The sequence below is a fragment of the Pantherophis guttatus genome, chromosome 4 (assembly GCF_059756535.1).
Source record: "Pantherophis guttatus breed Tessera chromosome 4, ASM5975653v1, whole genome shotgun sequence".
Lineage (NCBI taxonomy): Eukaryota > Metazoa > Chordata > Lepidosauria > Squamata > Colubridae > Pantherophis > Pantherophis guttatus.
In genome coordinates this window covers 102,502,433-102,529,540 of record NC_142066.1, presented here as the reverse complement: position 1 = coordinate 102,529,540, position 27,108 = coordinate 102,502,433, and the positions used below count along the sequence as shown (strand labels likewise).

At 39.1% G+C, this 27,108-nt stretch overlaps 1 protein-coding gene across 7 annotated transcripts in view; it reads left to right on the top strand.

Moving 5' to 3' along the window:
* Positions 1–5,094: 5,094 nt before the first annotated feature.
* SH3BP5 (SH3 domain binding protein 5) overlaps positions 5,095–27,108 on the top strand; it is a 174,672-nt gene continuing 152,658 nt past the window's right edge. The window contains exons 1-2 of one of the 7 annotated variants that reach the window (XM_060685855.2): positions 5,095–6,006; positions 9,791–9,853. In XM_060685855.2, the coding sequence (XP_060541838.1) occupies positions 5,917–6,006; positions 9,791–9,853 (153 nt within the window). In that variant the 5' untranslated portion in view covers positions 5,095–5,916. Of the gene's footprint in view, positions 7,203–9,790; positions 9,854–27,108 lie in introns of all 7 variants that reach the window. The other 6 variants (XM_087894218.1, XM_060685854.2, XM_060685857.2 and 3 more) reach the window with 6 other exon arrangements.

Below are 27,108 nucleotides of genomic sequence, written 5' to 3'. Positions count from 1 at the left end.
ATTTGAGATCCACAGCTTAGTTTCACATCCTGTTTTGTTTACAATTTTACAGAATATATCTTCACAATGTTACCTATGCCTCAGCTACAGGTCATCATAGAGGCATCTTACATTCAGTTTTAGCTGTTCCAATTTTTTCAATCTTGCTAATTATTCCAGACAAGAAGCACACTCAGAAGTACTAGCTCTGTCTTTATTGCACGGTTATATTATCAGAATGTTACAACTCCGAAAGTACATCTCTCCCTCATATTCTTTTGCAGTGCAAGAAACTAAGGAGGTTCCTTCTGAGGAGTTTGCTACCAGTACATCCCCATTCCTTCTCAAGACTCAGCTGCTCCTTGTCTGACTGTAGTCTAGATTGTGGCACTTGCACCTCTCCTCTAAGATTGTTCCCATATACTGTTACAAGTTTTAAAATACTGTTTTCCCCCTTCACTCCGTACAAGCCATACAATCTTTATTGAAAAGTTAAAAAAAAAAATTACACATATTTTCCCCTCCCTCCTCCCCCCTTCTGCCCCAACCCTCTCCCCCCGGACTTCCCAGAGCCAATACAGGGTATAGCATTTAACAAACATAAACATAACATAGGCTAACTATCTATAAATTTATCTCCCTCTTGCTCTTTAACTTCCCTTGTTCAAATCTAAATATAACTAATTAAACCAATTATTGCTTGAAAGTAATCAATCCACCTTCGTTCTTGTCCGTTCTTCAATAATAAGCAAGTCTTCTTTCTTCCAGTATTACACATTAGCCCAATTACAATTAACCATCACATTTCCAACCCTTACATATATTAACACATTAACAAAATATTTTAACCAATCTCAAATAAAATATATTGTAAGAACCTTATTTTTACTTTTTACCCCATACACTTATATTAATTCTTCCTGGAAACATTCCTTACTTAATAGCTTTACATAAACTTACTCATCTTATTCTCTACAAATCCACTACATGTAGTCAAATACCCTCTTCACTATTTAATATGTATAAAAAATATTGTAAAAATCTTCCTTCAACCCTTGCACCACTTATATTTTCCTTATAACCCACAAGTTTATATTTGTTCTTCAAGAAAACATTCTTCAATATAACATTAAAGTAATTTGAAACAAAGTATAAAAGTTTAAATAATACCCTTCTTCTAACCCATAAACTTATATTAAACGATCTACACTATCCATAACTTTTACTTTCACAATATTTTTCTTTTAACCCATCAGCTTATATAAATTCTTAAACAAAGCATTCCTTGAAATATACTTCAAAACAAAAGTGAAAGTTTGGTCAGTAGCCCGTAACAATTCAAACATAGCATTACTTAATATAACTTTTCAGAACAAATCATATCCCTAAATATAAGTAAATCATTCATTTTCACTATAATATAGCTTTTCAAAGCAAATCATATCCCTAAATACAGGTAGTGTCATTCATTTTCACTATTACTATCCTCCCCAACAAGGAGGGTTATAATTTTTCCATCTCCATTTTTTCCTGACTTTTTTGCGAACCTTCTTCTTCAGTCTTATTCCTCCGCCTTCTTTTATTTTTATAAGTACTTGAATTTGCTGAAATTGCTGTACTTTACAATCTTGTTCTCTTCGCAAAGTAGTTCCTTTCAGTAAACACACCTCTTTAACTGTGATTGAGAGTCCATTTTTATGAAAAAGTTGTAACGATTTTCCAGTTAACTGTGTCATAGCCTCTGGAGAAATCTCTCTCAATATTTCCTGGTTACACTCCTTCAAACCTCTCAGCCTTTCCTTTTTAATTTGAAAAACGTCCATTCCATTTTCCAAAGGCACATTGAACTGGATTGTTTCTCCCACCTCTTCATTCAACAACTCACTATTATTTGGCATCTGAAATACCGATACAGTATCTTCTCTTGTATCTTTGTTGCGAGTTTGAGTAAAATCCTTCCTGAAAAACCCTTCCATTCTTTCCATTATCACGGAGGTAAATTCTAAAATTTCTTTAAAGAGATCCACAATCAGAATTTGTGTATTTACTGATGTATATAGTGGTAAGCCTTCATCACTTTCAAAAAAGCCAGCCATTTTTTTCTTTTTTTTCCCCCCTCCCAATAAAACTTTCACTTTATACTTTTCCAGCAACTAAATCAATTATTCTAATCCTTAAGTGGTACAAGTCTTTTTTTTTAAAAAAATAATTTTTAAATCCTTCTCCTTTAAGATAAAATCCTCTTCTTTTAAACAGGGGCTTTCAACACAGCATAATACTTCGTATCTAACTTTCACTTCTTCACGCCCCGTTAGAGTCAAACACCATCTTACTTTCTCTTTCTCCCATAGAAATTCAGAGGGAAGTGCTAAGCTTTCCGGAGTTAAAGTTTAGTACTTGCAATTTTAGTTTCTCCTGTATTTGCTCTGCCAGCTTTCAAGTCCAAAATCTTTTTTTTTTTTTTAATTGAGTTGCTGGGGTGGTCGCGGCGTCTGGTTCTGCTTGAAGCAGAAACATCCCGGGTCCGGAGCAATGACGGGCTTCCCGGGGAGCTCTCACCCTTTAAGCCCCAGATTTAAAAAGAAACCTGGGGCTCTTGGGGAGCTCTACCCACACCTGTCGGCTCTCTTTCTCCCCTTCTCCCAGGGGGAAAGTTTTCAAACCTGCTAGACAGCTGATTTTCGCTGTTCTAGCGGCTCTAATGGAGTCCCAGGGCTGGCGCTCACCAAGGAGCCACCGGAAGTTTCCAAGCCATACAATCTGAAGTGCCCCAGTGACAATGTTGAGTTGGAGGTTGGATTGCTGCAACTCCTACTGGCTGTTTAGAGCTGCAGACACTTGAATCTTCAGGGTCCTACATTATTTTGGAAGACCACTAGAATTATTTTTAATATTCATCTAGCAGTCTCCTAAAATAACCCAGATCTTTGATTAAACAAAAAAAGAGGGGTTGGTGCTTTCTCATGATCAGGAAACAACATGAATCAGGAAAAGCATAAAGAACATGTGTGCTACTTATTCTAAAGAATGCATTACATTCTGCTTCAGTTGACAAGGAGCTTGGCATGCCATATTTTTATGATATTTTTATATTTTGGAGGAGGAAGGAGATTCACTTTATATACTTGAACGCCATTTTATGCACTGCATTGATACTACTAGGCCACTGATGGCAAATCTTTTGGACTCAGCATGACAAAAATTCAGAAAATGCCTACCTTGACTTTGCTGGCATGTCACATGAAGATGTGATGTGATGAAGACTTTTAAGAAGAGACTGGACAGCCACTTGTCAGAAATGGCATAGGGTCTCCTGCATGAGCAGGGGGTTGGACTAGATGACCTATGAGGTACTATTTCTATTGTGTACTACAATACAATATAATACATTTTATTACTTAGTTATCAGACAATATCAAAAAGGTATAAAAAAGATTACAGAAAAAACAGTAGGACATGTTCAATAACAATTGTCATTTCTCCAATCATCCCTAAACTTTTTTTGTAGCCAATCCTTTTCAAAATGGTCTTTGATATGGAAATTATAGTCTTACTGGTAATATGCATATTCATTTTCTACAAGAGATATGATAGTTCATCTTCAATGCCCCAATATTTCTGAGATTTTTAAAATAAAGATCTAAGTAAATGACTTTCCATAAAAAGTAGTTTGTAATCAAACAGATTGTTTATAATATAATATAATAATAATTGGTATAGTACATATGCACAGTCTTTTTGCACCTTTCTAGTCACCAGAGAAGGGCTCTGTTGTGTACTACATTTAGAGTCTAGATGATGGGTATCAAACTCGTGGCGTCACGTTGCCGTCCTGTGATGTATCACAATGTTTTTCCCCTTCGCGGAGCTAAGGTGGACGTGGCCTGCACATGACACATCCAGCCCATGGGCTGCCAGTTTAGCATCCCTGATCTAGATGATTTAAAAGGAAGAATGTTCATAGCCCAGGAAACCTTAATTTAGAATAATTTCTTCCAATCTATTAATTGAGTTTATGTACCATACTGAGCCATAAGGTAGTTCACGAATTTGTGGTTTAGTGTGCTGTGTGAACTCATACAATGTGTTTTATAAACTGTATTTTGATTTACTAGGTTACGTTAAGTAAGGCAATTATGTGTGGCATAAACTATTAAATAAAGCATGAGTTAGAATACTATGGGAATATAGTTACCCTGTCCAGCCACTATTATTCACGGTTTATGGATCTGCAAGTTCAGAAGTAATTGTTTAATGCATTGCATGACACATTAAATGAAATATCTCACAAATGAAATACGTGTCTCAGGATAATGTTGCAGGATCCAATCTGGGTCAGTCACCAGGACCAGAGGTTTAGTTTTCCAACCTTTCAGTTGGGCTGTAGCCATTCTCAGGGAACTTCTTTCTCATTAGTGTGTGTCACACACCACACATTCTAGTAAGAGAGAAGTTCCTTGAGGATGGGCTCCAGCACAAGTCAGAAAGCTTGGAAGACTAAACCTCTGGTCCTGGTGACTGACCCAGAAAATATTATCTTTGATCATCCTATTTTAGCTAAATATATTAAGTAATATACTGTTATCTGAACTCAGAAAAATTGTCTTGAATAAACCCCAAATTAAAAATTACTCATGGTGTATATAGATAATGGCTCTTTGCATTATTTTACAGAACCATAATTCCCAACATCCCTCAGACTATTAGTTTCTGGGATTTATAATTCAGGAATATCTGAAAGTTGACCACTTCCCTACCCAGGTCTTAAAAACTAAGGGACTTTACAAAAAAGTTGCTTACACTCCTCTCTTTCATTTTGATGAGTTTGGTGGAAGGATCTTTCTCCCTTAGCCTTCAGGAAGACTTTATGATTTGGCTGGGGGCAAGTACTTCTTGATGTGCTCTAATTGTGGCTTTTGTTCTTGTTGACTTTTTCATTGTTGGTGTGATGTGATTTTGTATTCATTATTGTAAACTACCCAGAGTAGCATTTCTGCTACTGTGATGTACAAATCAATCAACCAATCAATGGCTGTTTACCTGCAGTAGGTCTACATCCAGTGGAGGGATTCATCCCGTTTGCACCACTTAGGGAGAAGCGGTTGTTAACTTTCTGAGCAGTTTGGTGAACTGGTTGTTGGAAGAAATCATTAGGGCAGAGAACCGGTTGTTAAATTATTTGAATCCCACCACTGTCTACATTCATTCCCTACTTGCAGTGCACACCTACGTGCTGATGGCAATTAGCTGTGTGCCTAGTGAAGCAACTGTCCTCAGCAAAAGCTTCCGGGCCATCTCGAGTCTTTTAAACCTGTCAGGCGCCCACCAATCTCCTTGCAGGTTGGCCAGAAAACAGCGAGGATGGCTTCCCAGGACACTCGAGTGCGTGAGTCTGGGACCTCCTAGTTCGCGGGGTAACGAGTAGGCTGGTAATACGTGAGGATTGCCGAAGCGATCCCAGGCAGAGGGGAGCAATTCTGCAGCACTAAAAGAACCGAATGGGCGGGGGGGGGGGAGCTTGTATTACTTAACTGCATTTAACCGCTTTGTTGCGGCTATTGTATTCTTCTTCAGAAGCCTTGCTTTAATTGCTTCGGGGAAGGAGGCGCCTGATATAGTGGGACTCGCATATAGGTGTCAAGGAGAGTCAGAGCCACTCTGTGACTGCACCGCCGCCGCTTTAATAACAGCAGTTGCGGCGGCAGCAAGGGGGCGAGGCACATTTCCTTCCCCTTTTCGCTAACGGAGAAGCATTTCCTACTTTCTGGCGCAGCCTCGCGCCGAGGAGCAAAAGGGTCAGACCACCGCGCAGTGGCGGCGCAGTCTACCAGTGGAACCTAGGTTGCTGGAGCAGCTTGGCGGCGGCCCCTCAGCTCCCCAAAGCGCAGAGGTAGGATCAGTTTCCTTCTCTGGATCGGCAAATCACGCTCAGCCAACATGGATCCTGGCTCTAAGAGGACCGCGGCGGAGGAAGGGAGTCCGCTGCAGCCCCCGGAAGAAGAGGAAGAAGTGGACCCCAGGATTCAAGTAAGCGGAGCCTCCGATCGCCCTACCCGAGATCTTTGGGGGTGGTCCCAGAAGCGCGATTGCAGTGGAAAGTGGGTGGGGTGATAGGATCGGGGCCCGAGCAGGTCTGTAATTACGAAGTAAGCGCGCGTTGTAAACCCTTGGTTAGTTTCTTTGACTCTTCGTGAATATATTTCGCTTTTTCTCCCTCGGGCGTTTTCCTATCTGTTGTACCCCGTTATTTTGATGGTGGTGGGTTTTCCCCCCTGTTTTTGGCTTTGGCTTTATTAGATTTCCGGCGAAGTCTTTCTGCAGCTGGCTGGAGGAACTCATTGCGAAGGAAAGATGCTCCCGTTTCTAAAGGGGCTTTATTCTTCCTCCACGGAGCGGCATTTTCTTTTGCGAGGCGGATCCTTCCTTTCGCAGTTTGCTCCAGTTTCCTGGATTCAGCTCCTCTCCGCAATCCGTTTTTATCTTTACATATTCTTTTAGCATGGCGGAGCTACGCGAACCGGGAGGTGGGTCGAAAAGGAGATGGGATACCACCAAGGGATGCCGCGCCTGGGCTAGAAAGACCCTAAAAGATTGGGGGCAAGTTAGAAAAGATTGGAAAGGGCCTTGGGGGTAATTTAATCCATCTGCAGGATCTTGCTGTAGTTCTATTAAAAGGCAATACTTAATCATTGTTGGTAACTCCTGTTCTAAATGTCAAGTGACCCTGTCATGAAAGTTTCAGTCTCTGGATGTCCTCAAACTCTGATGTGTTGTAGTGGTTCAGATCTTACCCAAGCTGGTCTGCAGATCTCAGGTGACCTTGAAAAGTGGGTTGGTGCCTGGATGGAAAACAGCTATGAAATCCCAAAGCCATAAAGATGGACAAAAAAAATCATCCTGGAAAAAGGAGGGTGGCAAATCAGTTTCATATCATTGCCAATAAAAGTGTATGTGTGATAGTTTGACTTGAGCAAAAGACATCTTTACCAGAGCCAGAAGGCTGTTGGCAAGGCCTCTTAATAGATGCAGATTTACGTAAATTGAAGGCAGGGGTGAAATTCAGCTGGTTTTATCTGGCTCGGACGAACCAGTAGCGGCAGCTGCGGGAGGTTCCATCCACCCATGCGGACATGATGTCCCTTTTTTGCGACAGTTTTCATGCACAGAAGACTTTGTGCATGGGCGGACGACGGTGCATGTGCATTTGCGAATGGGTAGGGAAGGTAAGTGAATTTCATCCCTACTTAAAGGATCAGGTTGGGGAGGTTAACATAAAGACTGATGTCACTCTGACAGAATACATAGGAAGGAATGTTATATATTCTATCTGTTACAATCTCTCACTTTTCCCATTCCTGCCAAAATTGGCAAAGTTGTAGGAAGCATCTCCTTCCCTACTACAAACTTGACCAATTTGTGAAGGTAGTCAGTGGAAATGCCAGTTTGGGAATCAGAAGAATGATTTATTGGTGACTAAGGAAATGGCACTTTTTAAATAGCATAATCATTGCACATTTTCTACGAAATTCCTTCTCTAATGTGATTCTTCTGTGGCAGATCTGTTGCCCACTAAAAGATTTATATTGCCAGTTGTCTGGCACAAATGGATTCATTCAGTGATGCCAGTGTCTCAATCTTGGTTTCATTTTGTTGGCAGTGGTTTGTAATTATTCTGTGATTTTTGTGATTTTGTGATTTATTTTTTGGAATTTGCTTTCCCCCTTAATTTATTCCTTAAACTCCCTGGAAGACACTTAGGTGGCCTTTGTTATGAATAAAATCCTGATTGCTTTTACAGTTCACTTTTTTTTAAACAAAAAAATGCTGTATTTCATTTTTATGATACTCATGCCAATAAATATAAGAACTTCCTTCATTTTATCAGATTGGAGTTGGTAACAATAATCATGATATTGCCATGGATGGAAAATGTTTACCAGCCAATTACATTGGCAATTCACTGCATGTATTCCTTTCAGTAGAGTTTCATAACACCTTTCCATAGACAGGGAAGCAAAGTTAAAATAAAAAGCAATGGACTGCAAATGATCCAAAACATTGTTTGAAAGATGAAGCTTTATCTCCTTTCCCTCCCTCCCTGCTAATCCCTGACCTGAAGGAGATTTTGTTCCTTTATAGTTAGTTATTTATGTAGTAGATTTTTTTACTTTTACTTTTATTACTTTATAAGTAACTTGAGGCCAGAATACCAGTTATCCTTGACTTAAGACAATTGAGATCAGAAGCAAGATGGTTAAATAAGTTGCAACCAATTTGACCTTTTTTTATCATGGTTGTTAAGAATCAGGTGGTTGTTAAGCAAACTCAGCTTCCCTAATTAACTTTGTCAAATTGGCTGAGAAGGTCCCAAATTGTGACCACATGACTCCAGGATGCTGTATTCATCATAAATACACGCCAGTTGCTAAATGCTTCAATTTTGATCATATGACTGCAGAGATGTTGCAATGGTCATAAAATTAGACCGGTTGTAATTAATTTTTTTCATTGCTGTTGTAACTTTGAACAGTTGCTAAATGAATGGTTGTAAGTTTAGACTATCTGTACTCCTTCCTCTTAATTTCCCTGCAATAGTAACTCTATGAGGTGGGTTGAGCTGAGGGAGAGTAAGTGGCTCAAAGTCACCCATATCATAACTTTTCAAACCAGATTAGAACTCACAGCCTCATGGTTTTTAGGTCAGCATTTTAACCCCTACACAAAATTGGTTCTGTTTTAAAATTCCTTAAGTGCATTTAAAATGGTTGTATTTTTCTTATAGACAAATACTGGCAGTAGGACAAAAAATAAAAAATAAAAATTTGAAAATAGCTTTTGAGTACATTTATCTGTTCAAACATCTCCTTGTCTATATTATTGGCACTCTTTCTGAATATTGTAACAATTAGTAAACAAGTGAAAGAGAAGCATCTGAAAATCTTTGTTTTCCCTATTTTTTCGAATCGCAGAGGACTAAAAATCTAGAAATGCAACCTCTAGTTATAATATTACAAGGAATGTATACTAATACAAGGAATGATAAAATGTATAATGTGGCATCACTGTGAAAATAATGCAAATTACATCATTCATGATTTCATAACACATGCGACATACTTATCCCCTTCTCTGCCATACAAACATCATGCAGACACCTATGACTTAAGTCAGGAGAAGGAATTCAATCAAGAACCTTGATAGCCATGTGAGCTTTGTCCAGTCTCTCTCTTACTAGAAGTAAAGCTGTAGTTCAGGGAGTCTTTTTACTTTTTTAGAGAGAATGTGAGAGGAATACGTACATTGTCTTATTCTCCTTAAAACCATGACAGGGTAAAAATATAATAAATATAAAAATATTTTAGTATTTTATGCTATGACTTTTGCATGGAATTTATTTACTATTGGAACCAAACACTTAGAGCCTTCAAGAACTAGGAGAATATGTTGTATTTTTAATCCCAATTTTTTCACAATCGTATGTCTATTTGATCATTTGTTATTTTGCTAATAGTGCCACACTAAATAATTATGTAGAGCTTCAATAGTAATAGAAAAAAACCCTGAAACTGAAATTACAATTATGTTAAAAATTAAACTTCAAAAGCTGTCTGGTCTCTGTTTCTGCTCTTTCAAGCAGCCTAGCTAAACTAAAGTTCAGTTTTACTTTTAAATGTTTTCTATCCTTCTGTTTCCATTTAACATTCCATTGGCGGCCTCTCTTTGAATTGCCAGATGACACTTAATAACTTGATTCCTTCCATGGCCCCCTCAGTGTCTTATTACTCAACGTATTATTTTGACTTTCTTCTAGGGAGAACTAGAAAAGTTGAATCAATCTACAGATGATATTAATCGGAGAGAAATGGAGCTTGAGGTACACTTTTTCTTTGTTGTTTAATCTAAACATCCAGCTATAGTTCTTTTATTTATTATATTTCAGCTGGAAAATATTTATTTAGATTTTTGCAGAAGAAACTGATGAAAACATTTGTATGTATTAAATCAGTGAATGAAGGAAAAGAAAGTCAATTATATCCATCTCTGATACTGAAATTGGATGAAACGTTCTGTGCATAGTACCATGGATTCCATTAATCTTTTTTATTAATCTTACGCCAACCAAAAAAATCATGCTTAGGAATCAAGTGGCAATTAATGTTGTTTCAAAATATTGTTTTATTTTCTTAAGGTACAAAAATTAGAAAAAAGCAGGAAAGTAAATTTACAAATAGAATTCATTTATCCCAAAACTATATAGAATATTAAAAATAAAAATGTTAAATCATATACAAAAATACAGTAGTAACATAATGATTGTATTTCTAAATTCCTAAAAACAACACAAAACAATGCAGCTCAGCTTTCAAATAAGTTAATTTGAGACACATTAAAATATGTTTTTTATCAGGGCAACCTGGTCTACTTAAATATGGGATGGAGCATACTGCTTCCGCTTTTGCCTTTCAACCCCAATCCAGGAGCCTTTGCAGGCTCCTGCAAAGAAATTTATATTTATCTCCCTTTATTTCTTTGTCGGTAAATATAAATTTAACACATAAAAATATATTTTCTGATCTTTCTTTTCTGTGAATGTGAAGCAACGTGACACTCAAAGCTTATGTTACATCAGAGCAATTGTAAATTATATTTGGACATAACAATAATTCAGAATTCCTAACTTACTATGAACTAGCAAGGTAATGGGTGATTCAGCCTCTCCCCTCCAATTTTATGTAATGCTAATAAGTTGCAGACAGCTATAATATATAAATTCCAGAATCTCTGGTTAGGTTGGTCCAAACAAGATGGCCCTATAAGCCAGTAATAATTCAGAATGCTTGTTCTTTTTCCCTGAATCTGGTTTATTTTTCACAGCAAAAAATAATAATAACAAAAACAAAACCATGGGTTGCGTTGTCATGATAAGCTTTTCCTGTATCACTTATATCAGTAGATAAAATACAACCAGCCACATTCATCAACCTGCTGTTTTTTCATAATAACTTAGGATAATAAAAAAATAATACAATTATTATCTGCTGTTAGAGATGATGCTTGGATTTGATTGCCTAGCATTTTTAGATTTTTACATCTAAAATGTAAAGGCACATAATGAAATATTTTTTACTGAAGAAGATATAGCTTCCATAAAAGAAAAATGCTGTTTGTTTGGCATTAGTTTTTGTGGTACATTATATTTAATCAAGTCCAAGAAAACCACATATTGCTTTAATGTGATGGATAATCAAAACATTTAGATAATTTTCTGATCCCTTTCATATAAGTCTGTGTGATTTATATCTTGTTTCATGTGTATCTGTTCAAAAAGGCTAAATTGTGTTTACCTAACACTAATTTCTTGTACCTTCACATTTAAACCTTTGTCCTTTAGTTGATCATAGCCAGCATCAGATCAAAATTCAGAGTCTTGGCAAAGGAGAAGCAGCTATTCTGGGAAACTACATCAGTGTCAACCAGGCAACCTTTGCTAGGATCTCTGGATGTTAATGTGCCAATGAATGATGATAATAATTTTATTGGTAGCAAAGGATGCTCAGAACTTCCACAGGGATAAGGGAGAGGATTGGGGATAGAAATAAAGATTATTCCATTCCTTCTTCACTAGATTGTTTTAATTTCTGCACTGAGACAAGAGGAAGGAGAAGCTAAACTTAGTATGTTTCAGCTATGGTATACATGGATGGAGGCAACTTCCTTGGTTGCAACATAGATGAAGGATTATTATAGATATGGGAAGGGATCTGGAGGCAAGTCCTATGAAGAAAAAGATTGCTAGTGTTTGGTATAAATATGGTGAAGAAATAATGACAACATATAAACATGAAATGATTATATGATAGCCATCTTTAAGAAGTATAGTATAGCCTTTATTGTCATTGTACATCATATATACACAAAATTGGTTTAGCCTATCTGGTGCAATCCATAACAGAAATACAAAACAACATAAATAGTATAGAGAACAATCCCTATACAAGTAATTGGGGAAAAAAGACTAGACATACATTTCCGCATATGCGTGGAGTGATTGTGATTGTGTTTAAGAGTCTTACAGCCCCTGGGTAGAAGCTGTTTTTAAACCTGTTTGTTCGGCTGGCTATGCTTTGATATCTTCTGCCTGATGGTAGAAGCGAAAAGAGACACTGGCCAGGGTGTGAATCATCCCTAAGTATCTTCCTTACTCTGCTGAAACAGCGAGACCTGGTGATGTCATCCAGTGGTGTTAGAGGGCAACCAATGGTTTCTTGTGCCGAATTGAAAACTCTCTGTAGTGTCTTCCTGTCTGCAGCTGTTAGACCAGCATATCATACTGTTATACATATGTGAGGACACTTTCTATCATAGTCCGATAGAAAGAAGTCATCAACATTGTTCCACAGGACTCTGAGGAAATGAAGTCTCCATTGAGCCTTTGTGTTCTGCCCCAGCTACAGATCCCAAGGAATGTAGCACACACAAAACTCCGAACAACTTGGTTTACTACAAACACAGTCTTTTGCAAATGCAGGCTGTTAATAAAATATCCTTAACAACCTACCAGAAATTCCGCAGATTAGATAAAGTCTTACAAGAGTTGGCAATTAGCCCAGAAGCAAGGTTTGCAAAGACAATCCACGTTCAATGACCAGCAAGCGAACATGCGTTGTTTTCTGCAACGTTTACAAGCTGTGTGCAAACTTAAATAGGCTAAGGGAGTGGCCAATTAGCCCCAAGCCTTTACTCTCGAGGAGACTTCCTCCTGAGTAACCACTCCTGCCTTTTGGCAGCTCTGTGTGCTCGTGCATTGAGAAGAGGCTTCTCTACTTCATCCTCTTCACTTGAAGGAGCCTCTGGAGATTCTGAAGGCCCTGGCTGAATCTCTGTCTCTGGCACCACATCTTCTTCAGCCTCCTCGCTGTCCTACTTGAGCGCCGGCTGCCCAGGCTGCTGGCGCGACACCACACCAGCCTCCTTGTCGGGATCAGCAACAATCCGCACAGGCCGCTGGCGGGCCACAACACTTTCTAACCACCAGGGACATATTGTTTTTCCAGGTGAGATCGTGACTAATGAGCACTCTGAAGAATTTAAAAGAGGAAACCCTCTCCGCACAGCCCCCCTCGATATACAATGTGGCAGGTTCTCTGTGCTTCCGGAAATCTAGCACCATCTCCTTGGTCTTGCTAGTATTTAAATGTAAATTGTTTTTTGAACACCATATGGATACTTTCTGGACTTCTTCCCTGTATGCTGATTCGTCCCCTCTAGTTATAAGCCCCAACACTATTGGGTCGTCTGCAAACTTTATTATGATGTTAGTTGGATCTGAGGATATGCAGTCAGGGGTGAAATCCATCAGGTTCTAACGGGTTCTGGAGAACCAGTAGTGGAAATTTTGAGTAGTTCAGAGAACCGGCAAATACCACCTCTGGCTGGCCCCAGAGTGGGGTGGGAATGGAGATTTTGCAATATCATTTCCCTGCCATGCCTACCAAGCCACGCCTACTTTCCCTAGGTAGGGAAAAAATTTGGATTTCACCTCTGTATACAGTGAGTACAGGAAGGGGCTGAGCACGCAGCCCTGAGGGGAGCCTGTGCTGAGCTCAGAAGTTACACACAGAAGAAGCTTGTAATGTTTGTTCATATTACAAGTTTTTAATTAAATAATAGAAAAAACTATCCATGTGATGAGTTATTAGATATAGAACAGATTATCTTACTTAACCTCCACTATGAGATTCTTAAGAAAATATTATCTTTATTATCTTTATTTCATGCTTAGCTGTTGGAATACTATAGAAGTGCACGTCCTGTGTAGATAGGAGTTTGGACTAGATGATCTTATTATTATTTGAGTCTGTCTGTTTTATAAAGCTGGTATTGCCGCTTGCTTTAAATCCAGAGTACACCCAACTAAAATTATGGACAAAGTTTATATATATATATATTTTAAATTTGATTTATATGCCGCCCTTCTCCGGAGACTCAGGGCGGCTTACAATGCGTTAAGCAATAGCCTTCATCCTTTTGTATATTTATACAAAGTCAGCTTATTGCCCCCACAAACTGGGTCCTCAATTTACCTACCTTAGAAAGGATGGAAGGCTGAGTCAACCTTGAGCCTGGTGAGATTTGAACTTACAGTAATTGCAGGCAGCTGGTGTTAATCACAATGCTATCAGTCTGCTGAGCCACCAGGCCCTTTTGTATTTTTTGTATTTCACCTCTTGTAGATTTTTTAAAATCAAAAAGTAATGTGAGAAATACCATGTTTCCCTGAAAATAGACCCCCCCCCCAAAAGTAAGCCCTATCACCTTATTGGCTCATGCGCTAAATATAAGCTAACCCCCAAAATAAGACCTATTCAAGTGCCGTCACAGCTGGCGCCCACCATTTCCTTTGGTTACTTGCAATGACATGACACGAGGTGAGGAGTTGCGGGGATGAAGGCGAGTGGGGAAGAACTCCCTAAGGTGCCACTGTGAAACAGGTGATCTGCCGCTGCTTTCGGAGCCTGCATGTCTTTGCTAAACAGATCTGCTGCTGCTTTTGGAGCCTGAACGGCCTCCGCGAAACAGCTGATCATTTGCCACTTTTGGAGCCTGCATGTCTTCGCTAAACAGATCTGCCACTGCTTTTGGAGCCTAACGGCCTCTGTGAAAGAGCTGATCTGCTGCTGTTTTCAGAGCCTGCATATCTTTGCTAACCAGCAGATCTGGCTCCAAGCCATGCATTGACAGTGTCACATAGTTAACATGAGAAGCAACTCATGGCAACTGACCCATACCAGTACCTTTTGCGACATCCTAACAAGCAAAATCAATGGGGAACTTAGAATGGGAGGTTACCAGCTGGTTTACTTAATAACTGGCTACAAAGGTTGTAAAATAAGGCAAAACTCACAATTACAAATCCCAAGCACCACCCCACAGCAACCACTGTGTCAAATCCCAACTACCACCCCAGGCCTTTGGATTAATGGGTTAATGAATTTATTGATTTTAAAGTGAATGTTTATTTTGACCAACAGACAATATGAGTGCCAAAAGAAAGAGCTATTCTGTCTAGTTCAAGAAAGGAATCGTTGAGGACTCTCAGGGCAAGAATCTTACGGCTTTCTCTAAAGAGAACAAATTGGATCTCCGTATCGTCCGAAAATATAGAGAAGAGTACAATAACCTCAGTCAACAGGTGCACGAAGAAAATTCTAAGAAGTGCAAGGTAGAATCAGGTCGGCAATAATTGTTCCTGAACTTGAAGACCAGATCTCTGAATGGATTGCTGACAGGAGAGCAAAGTCTTTAGTTGTGCGCAGGGCTGATATCCAAGCATTTGCCCTTGCAATGGCACCACACTTAGAAATTTCCCAGGAAGAATTCAAAGCATCACAATACTGACTAGATGGCTTCCTTCAGTGATATGAACTGTTTTTAAGATCAACTATACTGTTCAAGCTGGAGGATGCTGAACTTATCATACATGCACTTGCATTCAAGACCTTTGTTGATGGCATTGACTTTTCCAATTACCAACTCTCCAACATGATTGCCATGGATGAAACTGCAGTGTTTATCGGCCAAGGGTATCAAACCACAATTGATCAGAGGGATGCCACATCAATCTACATTCCCTCTACAGGTTACGAAAGTGCACACGCTACCTGCATTTTGGCAATTCGTTTGGATAGAAACAAAGCCCCACCTCTAATCATCACCAAGGGCAAGAAAGAAAAGATTGAACGTGTTTCAGGGATTTGTGTTCTTGAAACGGAAAAGACCTGATGCACACAAGGAGTTATATGGAAGTGGGTTGATTTAATGCTGCCACTTGTTGTGCGAGGTCGCCAAAGAAGTCTGCTTGTCTGGGATTCAGCCAGCACTCACTGTGCTAGAGACATGAAGAAGTTCCTTGTACAGAGAAGAATGGACCAAATAATGATTCCTGCAGGAATAATGGCATATCTCCGGACTCTGGACACCGCAATAAACAAGCCATTCAAGGATCATCTTCGCAGGCAAATCAATAGTTACACTGAAAACAGAATGGAGCGAAATCAAGGAAACTTTGTGAAGCCCAACCTGCCAGAAGTCGTGACTTGGGTGAAGAATGCATGGGATAAAATCTCTGACACATGTGTTGCCAATGCACTACGAGCAGGCTACATGGACAAGAAGTGCTCATTTGAGGAGTCCTTATTGCTAGACATCAGAGATTGGGATCAAAGGTTTTGCAGGAAATGGAGTCATAAGACATTCAGGCCGGAATCCGGAGTTTGGAGAGTCATAACAATGTTCCAGAAGATGACATGACTATATTTGAATAAATGTGCTTGAATAAAGGTAGATTGTTGTACATGAGCATTGTGGTTTCCCTGTGTTGATGGTTAGGGTTTGCAATTGTGTTTGTCCTGGGATGGTGGTTGGTATTTGCACTCAACTTCTCTGGTGGGGATCAAAATAAACATTCATTTGAAATCAATAAATCCATTAACCCAAAGGCCTGGAATGGTGGTTGGGATTTGACACAGTGGTTGCCCTGGGGTGATGCTTGGGATTTGCAATTGTGAGTTTTGCCTTATTTTATAATCTTCATAGCCAGTTGTTAAGTGAACTAGCTGATAACCCCCCATTGGTAAGTTCCCCATTGGTTTTGCTTGTCAGGAGGTTATAAAAGGTACTGGTATGGGTCAGTTGCCAACAGTGGTGGGATTCAAATTTTTTAACAACCAGTTCTGTGAGCATGGCTTGGTGGGTGTGGCTGGGTGGTCATGTGACTGGGTGGTCATGTGACTGGTCATGTGGCTGAGTGGGTGTGGCTGGGTGGTCATGTGGCTGGGTGGGCGTGGCCAACTTGATGTCACGCCTTGCCTGGCCTCTGCTCGCCCCTCCCCTCCCAGCCAGTTCTTGCCTTGTCTTGCATGTTATGGTGAGAGAGGAAGCTTTCTCAAAGTCATCTTCCCCTTGATACTAGCCAATAAGATGAGATTTTGCTATCAGAAGACCCAATGTACATTTCCAAGTATTGTTTTATCACATTCTCTTGGTAAGACTGAATGGAGAGATTTATAAAGAATAACAGAGTTGGAAGGGACCTTGGAGGTTTTCTAGCCTAACCCCTGCTCAAGCATGAGACCCTATACTATAACCAACAAATTTCTTCTTTAAAACCTCCAGAGATAGTACACCCACAACTTCTGAAGGCATCAAATTCCTCTGATTAATTGTTCTCACTGTCAGGAAATTTCTTCTTATTTATACGTTGGATCTGTTTGATAAGTTTCCATCTCACAGATCCATCTCACAGTTACTTCCAGTTGAGCCAGGCACCATCTATTCTAAACCTGTGCATTTGTTTTTCTTGTCTAAGTGTAAAATCTTACTTCGATCGCCTTGCAGTCCAAGGGATTCACAGGAATCTTCTCCAGTACCATAGTTCAAAGACCTCAATTCTTTGGCGCTCAGCCTTTCTTATGGTCCAACTTTCACAACCATACATTGCAACTGGGAACACCATAACCTTGACTATACGCACTTTTGTTGGCAGGATGATGTCTCTGTTTTTTAGTATGCTGTCTAGATTTGCCATAGCTTTCCTCCCCAGGAGCAAGCATCTTTTATTTATTTAATTTATTTATTTTATTCAATTTGTATACCGCCCTTCTCCTAGTGGACTCAGGGCGGTGCACAGCCAAAACTAAAACACATAACAATACAAAATTTAAAATTATTAAAAGAATTATATACTTTGGCCCAATTATAAAACAATTCGAATTAAAACCCATTGACAGATTAAAGCTAAACAACTAAAAAACTAAAAAAGGGGGGGGGTTCACGCCAGCCCTGCTTGATGGAAAAGAAAAGTTTTCAGGGCACGGCGAAAGACCCGGAGATCCGATATCCTTCTTATCTCCGGGGGCAAATCGTTCCAGAGGGCGGGAGCTGCCACAGAGAAGGCCCTCCCCCTGGGGGTCGCCAGACAACATTGCCTGGCTGACGGCACCCTGAGGAGTCCCTCTCTGTGGGAGCGTACTGGTCGGTGGGAGGCTATTGGCGGCAGAAGGCGGTCCCGCAAATACCCAGGTCCTATGCCATGGAGCGCTTTAAAGGTGGTAACCAACACCTTGAAGCGCACCCGGAAGACCACTGGAAGCCAATGCAGCTCACGCTGGAGAGGTGTCACATGGGAGTGACCCCTCGCTCCCATAATCCCCCGCGCGGCCGCATTCTGCACCAGTTGGAGCCCCAGTTTAATTTCTTGGCTGCAGTCCCCATCTGCGGTGATCTTGGATCCCAGGAAAATAAAATCTATCACTACCTCCATTTCTTCCCCATCTATTTGCCAGGAATTGAGAGGGCCGGATGCCATGATCTTAGTTTTCTTAATGTTGAGTTTCAAGCCAACTTTTGCACTCTCCTTCTTCATCTGCATCAAGAGGCTCTTTAATTCCTCTTCACTTTCTACCAATAGAGTGATATCATCTGCATATCTGAGGTTGTTGATATTTCTCCAGGCAATCTTAACTCCAACTTGTGTTTCATCTAGCCTTTCTCATGATGTGCTCTGCATATAAGTTAAATAGGCAGGGTGACAGTATACAGTCTTGCTGGACTCCTTTCCCAATTCTGAACCAATCAGTGGTTCCATGTCCAGTTCTCACTGTTGCTTCTTGACTCGCATATAGGTTTCTCAAGAAACAAATAAGATGGTCCGGTACTCCCATCTCTTTAAGAACTTGCCACAATTTGTTGTGATCCACACAATCAAAGGCTTTAGCATAGTCAATGAAGCAGAAGTAGGTGTTTTTCTGGAACTTCCTAGCTTTCTCCATGATCCAGTGTATGTTGGCAATTTGATCTCTAGTTCCTCTGCCTCTTCAAAATCCTGCCTGTACTTCTGGTAGTTCTCGATCCACATACTGCTGGAGCCTAGCTTGTAGGATTTTAAGTATAACTTTCCTAGCATGTGAAATGAGTGCAATGGTACGATTCCAATTGAACATGCAATTGAACATTCTTTGGCATTGCCTTTCTTTGCAATTGGAATGTAAACTGATCTTTTCCAATGCTGGAAAAGGTCACTACCTCCATTTCTTCCCCATCTATTTGCCAGGAATTGAGAGGGCCGGTTGAGTTTTCCATATTTGCTGGCAAATTGAGTGTAGCACTTTTACTGCATCATCTTTTAAGATTTTTTTTTTAATTTTAAAACAAAACTTTATTCATTCTTAAAAACATTTAAAACATACAAGTTTCTCTTAGTCAAGAAACAAATACAGTTCACAACTTCACCTACTAACTAATTTCTATTATTATATATACATATATACAAACATAGTGACATATTTCATTTTCTATCCATCTGACAGTGCAGTTTTTAATTATATTAATTTCTTCTAAATTTCATCTTTACCCATTACCCCTCCTCTGATTTATCCACTGGTACCATCTATTCCATATTGTAAAATATTTTGAGTCCTCCTTGTCCTGTAACTCTAAAGTTAATTTGTCCATTTCTGCGCATGTGTATATCTTTTGTATTAGCTCCTGGTCGGTTGGCAATCAATCTATTTTCCAAAGTTGTGCTACCGCTAATCTAGCCGCCATAAATATTAAATTTATATTAAAATTTTTATATATTAAATATAAAAATTTTATTAAATATATATATTTAATAAAATATTAAATATTTTATATCATTTCTAATGTTCTTTTTAATCATGCCTAATAAAAAAGATTCGGGTTCTAATTCAGTTTCATAATCTGTTATTTCTACTATCCATGTTTTTATCTTTTTCCAATATTTCTTAATTTCTGGTCAGAGCCACCAAGTGTGGTAAAAAGTTCCCTGTGCTTTTTTGCATTTCCAACAGGTCGGATTTACATTTGGGTACATTTTTGCTAACCTTGCGGTGGCCAGATACCATCGATACCACATCTTATAGTGATTTTCTTTGTAAGCTACCGATTTTGTCATGCTGTAGTTGTTTTCCCACACTCTTTCCCATTCTTCTAGCTGTATACTGTGCCCAATGTTCCTCGCCCACGCTATCATCTGCCCTTTAATCAATTCTTCTGCCAGGTCATATTCAAGTAGATATTTATAAATTTTCGAAATTAATTTCCCTTCTTTGGATTCTAATAATTTGTCCAGTCGATTTTGTTTTAAATCTATTCCTCCCTCCTCCTGATCCTTCCTATATCTTATCTTTATTTGTGAGTAGGGCCACCAGTCTATTACTATTCCTTGTTCTTTTAGTTCTTCCCTAGTTTTCAGTTTCCCCTGCACATCTAATATTTCTCTGTATTTTAATATTTTTTGTTTTGATAATATATTGGGATAAGTTATTGCTTCTAATGTTGATAGCCAGCCGGGAATTTTCATGTAGTGTTTGTGTTGGATTTGTTGCCATGTGTTGATTAACCTGATTTTCTTGTCAGGGCGTTGATTAATCCCATTTTTGGCTCTGGGAAAAATCACCCTGGTTTAGAGGATGGATCGAGGCTTATTCCTTGTTGCAATATTCTGAAAAGAAACGCGAAGAAAAGTTCTCTAATAAAACTCATTTATTTGTTATAAAGAAAATAAAACACCTCACTAACTAAGAAAGTTAATTGTTACATTTTGAAAATAATTCGGGCCAGTTGCTTTCCAACAACCGGCACCGTGGCAAGAGAACAAAGGAAAGAGTGTGTGAAGCAAGTGAAAGAATGCGGACATGCGTAGTAAAATACTGATAAGGAACTTGGCAAGCTACAGTAAGTCTATTAGTCCAAAAATAATGAAGCTGGGAAATAAAAAAACGCAGTGACATTCCCCTTCTTTGCCAGTTGAGCGAATATCAGTACATCATCAAATAAGGCACATCTTTTTACGCAGATACTCGTGTTGAGCTGCTGGGAGTGGTTTGTTGAGCATATCAGCAATTTGATCATGTGTAGATACATATTGCATTTTGACAAAACCTTTTTTTTACTAAATGTTTTATGTTTTGATAACGGATGTCAATGTGTCTGGACCTAGAACCTGTGAAATGTGATTCAGAAATATAAACCACTGATTCATTGTCTTCCATCACTGTGATTGGTCAGATTGGGTGTGTCCAGATATCTGTGACTAAAGCATCAAACCAAGTTAGAGAATTACATGCATCTGAAACACAATCATATTCAGCTTCAGTAGATGAACAAGAAACAAAATTCTGTTTACGTACTTGCCAATAAACAGGACATCCATTTAAGAACATCATATAACCTGAGGTACTTTTACGTGATTTCTTATCACTTGCCCAATCAGAATCTGCATAACAACATAATTCTGCATAATCAGTATGTGTTGGTTCTAACAATAATTTCATGTGTTTAGTGTATTTTAGGTATCTCAATAATTTCTTAATACATGTCCAATGAAACTGTTTTGCCTTACCTACGTGTCGAGATAAGAGATTAACACTAAGTGCAATGTCGGGTCTGGTCCAACTACTAATGTATAATAGTGACCCAATGACTGAACGATAAAGTGTTTGATCCTCGAACTCAGGACTTTCTTCTTGTGTCAAGTTATGAAAATCTGTTTGCATGGGTGTCTTTGTCGTGTTAGCATCCTTCATGTTGCAATGATGCAAAATTTGTTCAATTTTATCTTCTTGTGAAAGACTAAACCCCTTCTGTGTCTTTTCAATCTGAACACCTAAATAAGTGCTAATATGACCTAATGATTTCAATGTGAAGTATCTCTGCAAAGCTTTGGCAAAAATCTCACTCATTTGCTTATTTGGACCAATATAAACAATATCATCAACATAAACAAGAACTATCTCATATGCATTGTTAGATCTTTTTGTGAACACGCACTCATCAGTTTCGGACTTAATAAAGCCCATTAAATTTAGTTTGTCAGTAAGACATAAATACCACATTAAACCAGATTGTTTCAGACCATAAAGACTTTTGTTTAGAAACCAGGTATCCCCTTCTTGCTGTCGGAATCCTGGAAGACTTCTTACGTAGATCTCTTCATCTAGGTCTGCATGTAGATAAGCAGTGTCAACATCAAACTGGAAAACTTCTAAACCAAGGATAGTTGCAGTTGCTAAAGCAATTTTTACACTCTCAGTTCTGACTGTCGGTGAGTAAGTATTTGTGTAGTCCTCAGGATAACATTGAGCGAAACCCTGAGCTACAAGTCTGGCCTTGTACAGTGATTCACCATTTGGTTTCTTTTTGATTCTGTAGACCCATCGAGTGCCAATGACCTTTTTGTTTGCTGGAGGTTTTGCAGGTGTAAACACTTTAAGTTTCTTTAGACTGTCCATTTCAACCTGCATTGCATCATACCATTTTTCTTGCTCCGAATCAGGGAGCTGCTTGATTTGTGTGAAATTATCAGGTGGAAGTGTAACATTGCAAATCAAAGGCAAGGGTGCTTTTGTCAGTTGCCAAGAATATCGTTGTGGAGGGATTCCTTTTGTGGCCCTCTTGGAACGTCTCGGAACAACTGTCCAGTCTTCTTCTTCTTCGTCCTCGTCCTCACTTTCGTCGCTAGCATCAGCATCCGCGGCTTGCGAAGACGGAACATCGGGTTGAGAAGAATCAGTGGAATCTTGATCATCAATCTGCGTAGCATCAGCAGTATCATCTCTAGGAAAATAAACTCCAGGATCATTTGAATGAATCCTGGACCAGTCAATATCTTCCTCAAAATTAGCAGATTGGGAAATCATAATTACATGTTTAGAGTCAATAAATTTGCTCCATTTTGAGTTATCATCAATACCCATAAATCTCAGTCTCTTTGCTGCTGGACTTCCTTTTCTTCTTTGAGCTAAGGGAATGTTCACCATAGCATATGAACCAAAAATATGGATGTTTTTAAGATCGGGCTTGTAGCCATACAACATGAAGAAAGGAGTCTGATTTGTTACACTGCTCCAAGTACGATTTACAATGTAATTTGCGTACTTGATAGCTTCACCCCAGTATATCATATCAAGGTTGGCGTCTTCTAGGAGACAACGCATCATGGTTTGCAGTACCTCTCCGTTGTGAGCCGATGTGTCAGGGGCCGAAGTCTGATGAATAATTCCATTCTTTTTTTTTTTTTATTGAAAAAGTTTTCAAATACAAAGTCCCCCCCCTTTCCCCCCCTCCTCCCTAACCCCCCCCTCACCACCCCATCCCCCCTGTGACTTCTTCAAAATAAAAACCTAATACATAACAGATTATATAATATTTTACCATCCCCTTACTCCCCCCTCCAAATACTGACCCTTACTTCTAGTGATATTATTAATACTATTACTTCCCCCTCTTACCAAACACTTCAAAATAACATTCCATTATAACACTATATGATAACTTCTGATTTAACACAGTAATATTATTATAACTCCCAATTTATCAATAGTCTGCCCTTTTTCCCCCCCTTCCCCATACTTATGTCTGTATATTAATATAAATATAACATTTCAAAACGACCTTCCACTTTAGAACTATATAATAAATCCTACTTTAACATTTAATCTTTTGTGTATATTAATATAACATTTCAAAGCAGCCTTCCCCATAAATTCTAGTTTTACATTTGTTCTACTCTATCCATTTCCTCCACTCCCATAAATACGTCTCTTAAGCATCCCTTTTCTTAATCTATACAATCAATACACTAGCCTATCTCCACCCACTTTCCTACAAGATTACCATGCACAACAATTCTTAATATCTTTATTCTTCTGCCCATCCTACTAAGAAAATATTCCCTTATATAAACAAAATCAATGACTTTAAATTTATAATCCATATAATATCTTCTTTGATGTCTTTCCACTGGATTGCTGACTCCATCATCCGGATTAGGGTAACATAACATCCCAATTGCAACAGAGTATTCAAAATCCTCAGTTATCATCTGCCCCCATCAATAATGAATATCTTCACATATATATAAAAAAAGAAAACAACCACCCGAGTGACTTTATAATTGTAATCCATATCTGTAATAGTGGCTTTCTTCAGGATTATTAATTCCCATTCTCATAATGGGGTAACATCCAGATCTTCTGCATGCCCCAGCATAACTCTCTTGCCTTATAGCTCAGCATAAATATAATACGTTGATCAATGAAAAAAAAACAAAAACCAAAAATAGATAATTCCAATCCAACAATTCAAGGCCCTTTTCACATCCCAAAATTACAGCATTGCAGAGGTCTGTCACTCTCCTCGGGATAATATCAACCACTACTTCGCCTCATCCATCTTTTCATGTATTCAGTCATGTATTTTTTCAAAGTAACTGGCTTTACTGTTGCTTAGTTTAGAAATTTTTATTTTTGTGAGACCTATTTCTTTTTTTCCTTTCTTTTTGTGGGTTTGATTTCCATCCTGATTTCCTTTCTGCCAGTTGTGTATCAACTGGTCGATTTTCATTCTGTTTTATAACTTGATCTTGTTGGTTTTGTTTTTGTGACTCATATTTCTTTTCTGTAAGTTGTATATCAATTGGTTGATTTCCGTGGTTATCTGTAACTTGGTGAGTCATCACGTTAAAATCCGGTGCCACTTCTCTCTTATTTATAAATAATCCATCTGAGGTATCTGAAGAATCCAAAGGCAATTCATCTGCAAAGGCCTCTGTAACTCGATGTTTTTCCTTTATTTCTAACTCCTTCTGCTTATCTTGTGTTGTGCATAAAGATGTTAAATTCATTTTTAAAATTTTTTGATAAAATTCTTCTGCTTTTTCAACAGTATTTAATTGATATCTTTCTCCTTGATATCTCAATATTATACCAACTGGAATATTCCATCTGAATAAGATATTTCTTTTTTTAAGCTCAGCCACCAAGAAGCCAAATTTCTTTCTTTCCAATAATATCTTAGGCGGGAGCTCTTTATAAATTCAAATCTTTCTTCCAAAAAATTGCAAAGTAGACTTAAAAGATTTCTGCACAATATTATTTCTTATATCTTTATCTGTAAAATAAATCACCACATCTCTAGGCAATTGCCTTTGCTTTGCAATCCAGGAGTTTATTCTATAAACTCTATCGATCCTAATAATTCCATTCTTACGCATCCAGTCCTGGAAACGCTGAGACATGAATTCGGCACCACGATCACTCTGGATTCTGGCGATGCGAACTTGGTGTTGGGTAGAAACAAGGGTTGCAAAGTCTTTAAAGATCTGAAAAGTCTCTGATTTTTCTTTCATAGGATATACATATCCATATCTAGAGTAATTATCAACAATTGTCAGAAAATATTTTCTACCACCAAATGATGGCGGGAATGGACCAACTATGTCAATGTGAACCAAATCAAAAATGCGTGTTGACAGGCGTATAGCGGGTTGGGAATGGCTGCTGCCTTGGATTTGGCCTTTTTGCATACAGCACAATCCAAAAAACACCTTACACCCCTTTAGATCCAAACCTTTTGCGAACTCCGGCATCTTCCTAAGAACACGGAAACTGGCATGCCCCAATCTTCTATGCCATTTGTGGATACACCTGGAATGCAAAGGTTTACCTGTTAGTGAATTCTCAACATTAACATTTTTATGCGGAACCTCAGGCTTGCTCTGAGCAACTTGTTTACCAACTCTCTTTTTGTTGGCTCTAGGAGCCTTAGGAATAGCAACAGAATCTCTCTCTGGAGCATCTTTCTCTGGGCCTGTGCTCTCCCTTTTTGGAGTTTGCATACTTGCCTGTGTTTGTGTTTTAGGCTTTGGCTTTAAGTAATAAACACCACCAATTAATATGGTTCCAGCAACAATATCTCCATCTTTAACTATGTAACTTTCATTTTCAAGGTGGTGAACCTGGAATTTTAATGCTCTAGACAAGTGACTCTGACTAAGCAAGTTACTGGTTGCTGTTGGTATGTAATAAACATCAGGAATGAATGCATCGAGCTCTTCAACATAAACAGTTCCTTTTCCTTTGACCTGACAAGGATGATTTGAAAAAGAATAAAGTTCACGTAGTTCTGGTTCTGGCTCATGCATCTCTGTGAAGAGTTCCTTTCTGTAGGTAACATGCAATGTCCAAAGTCCACAGGAGTCATCTGTCATACTCTGGTTGAGGTTGTGGATCATTGGTTAAAGCCAGCGTGGCGAGTGGAGTTTGTGGATCACGCCGGGGACCACGACGACCTTGTCTTCCGCCTCTGCCTCTGCCTCTGGAATCTGTTCCTCTCGGCTGGTACGTGACGGGAGCTGGAACTCGTTGGGGACAATCCCGGGTGGCATGTCCCACACGGTTGCAGGTGTAGCATCTTGGCATCCTTGGAGCGTAGGTCCTTCCTTGGAAGGGGCACCTAGCTGGAGCTCTTGATGCGGGTGGTCCTCTCAAGTGTGGCGTGGCCAACATGAATGCCTCTTCTTCAATTAAAAGTCTACAAACATTGTCCACTGTGTGTTGAGCAATTGGGACTTGGGACTTGAGCAATTGGGTTAATTTTTGTAACAGCATCTTTTCATTCATAATTCAAAGAGTTAATAATGATGCTGATCATTTGAATATCTTCAATGTTATGGCCTCTTTCTCTCAATTCTGTTCTCAGACCTTTCAGTTTGGTCAAATGTCCTCCAATTTGTTCACTGGGTTTCAATCTCAAACCGTGGAGTTCAGACATGAGTAAACATGAAGATTCAATTGAGACAGGCCTGTAGCAATTTTCCAATTCAGCCCAAATTTGTTGGGCTGTTTGGTGGAAAAGTGACCTGCAATTCAGTATCCATGGACATCAATAATGTTGTGCAAGCCCTTATCTCTAAATCTCTTATTGCAAAATTCCAAGGTTGTCCAGGAGGGTTAAATACCATGCAGTGAGTGCCTTCTCTAAGAAGCAATAGTGTAATCTCACTGACCCAGGCTTTGTAATTGTGTCCTGACATTTTTAGTTTTGACTCACCAGTTAGTGGAGAGACAGAAAATGCCTGGTAAGGAACCTGCATTTGGTATGCTGGCTGTGCTGGCAGAAATGCCTGTGGTATTTGCTGTGCCTGTTGTGGACCTAAAAATGGTCTTGGTTGTGCCATTGGAGGTGGGCCAGGAGCTGGCCCTATTTGCACTTGTGGCTGGGGCACATATGCAGGCATTTGTAGCTGCTGTGGCTGATGCACTGGAA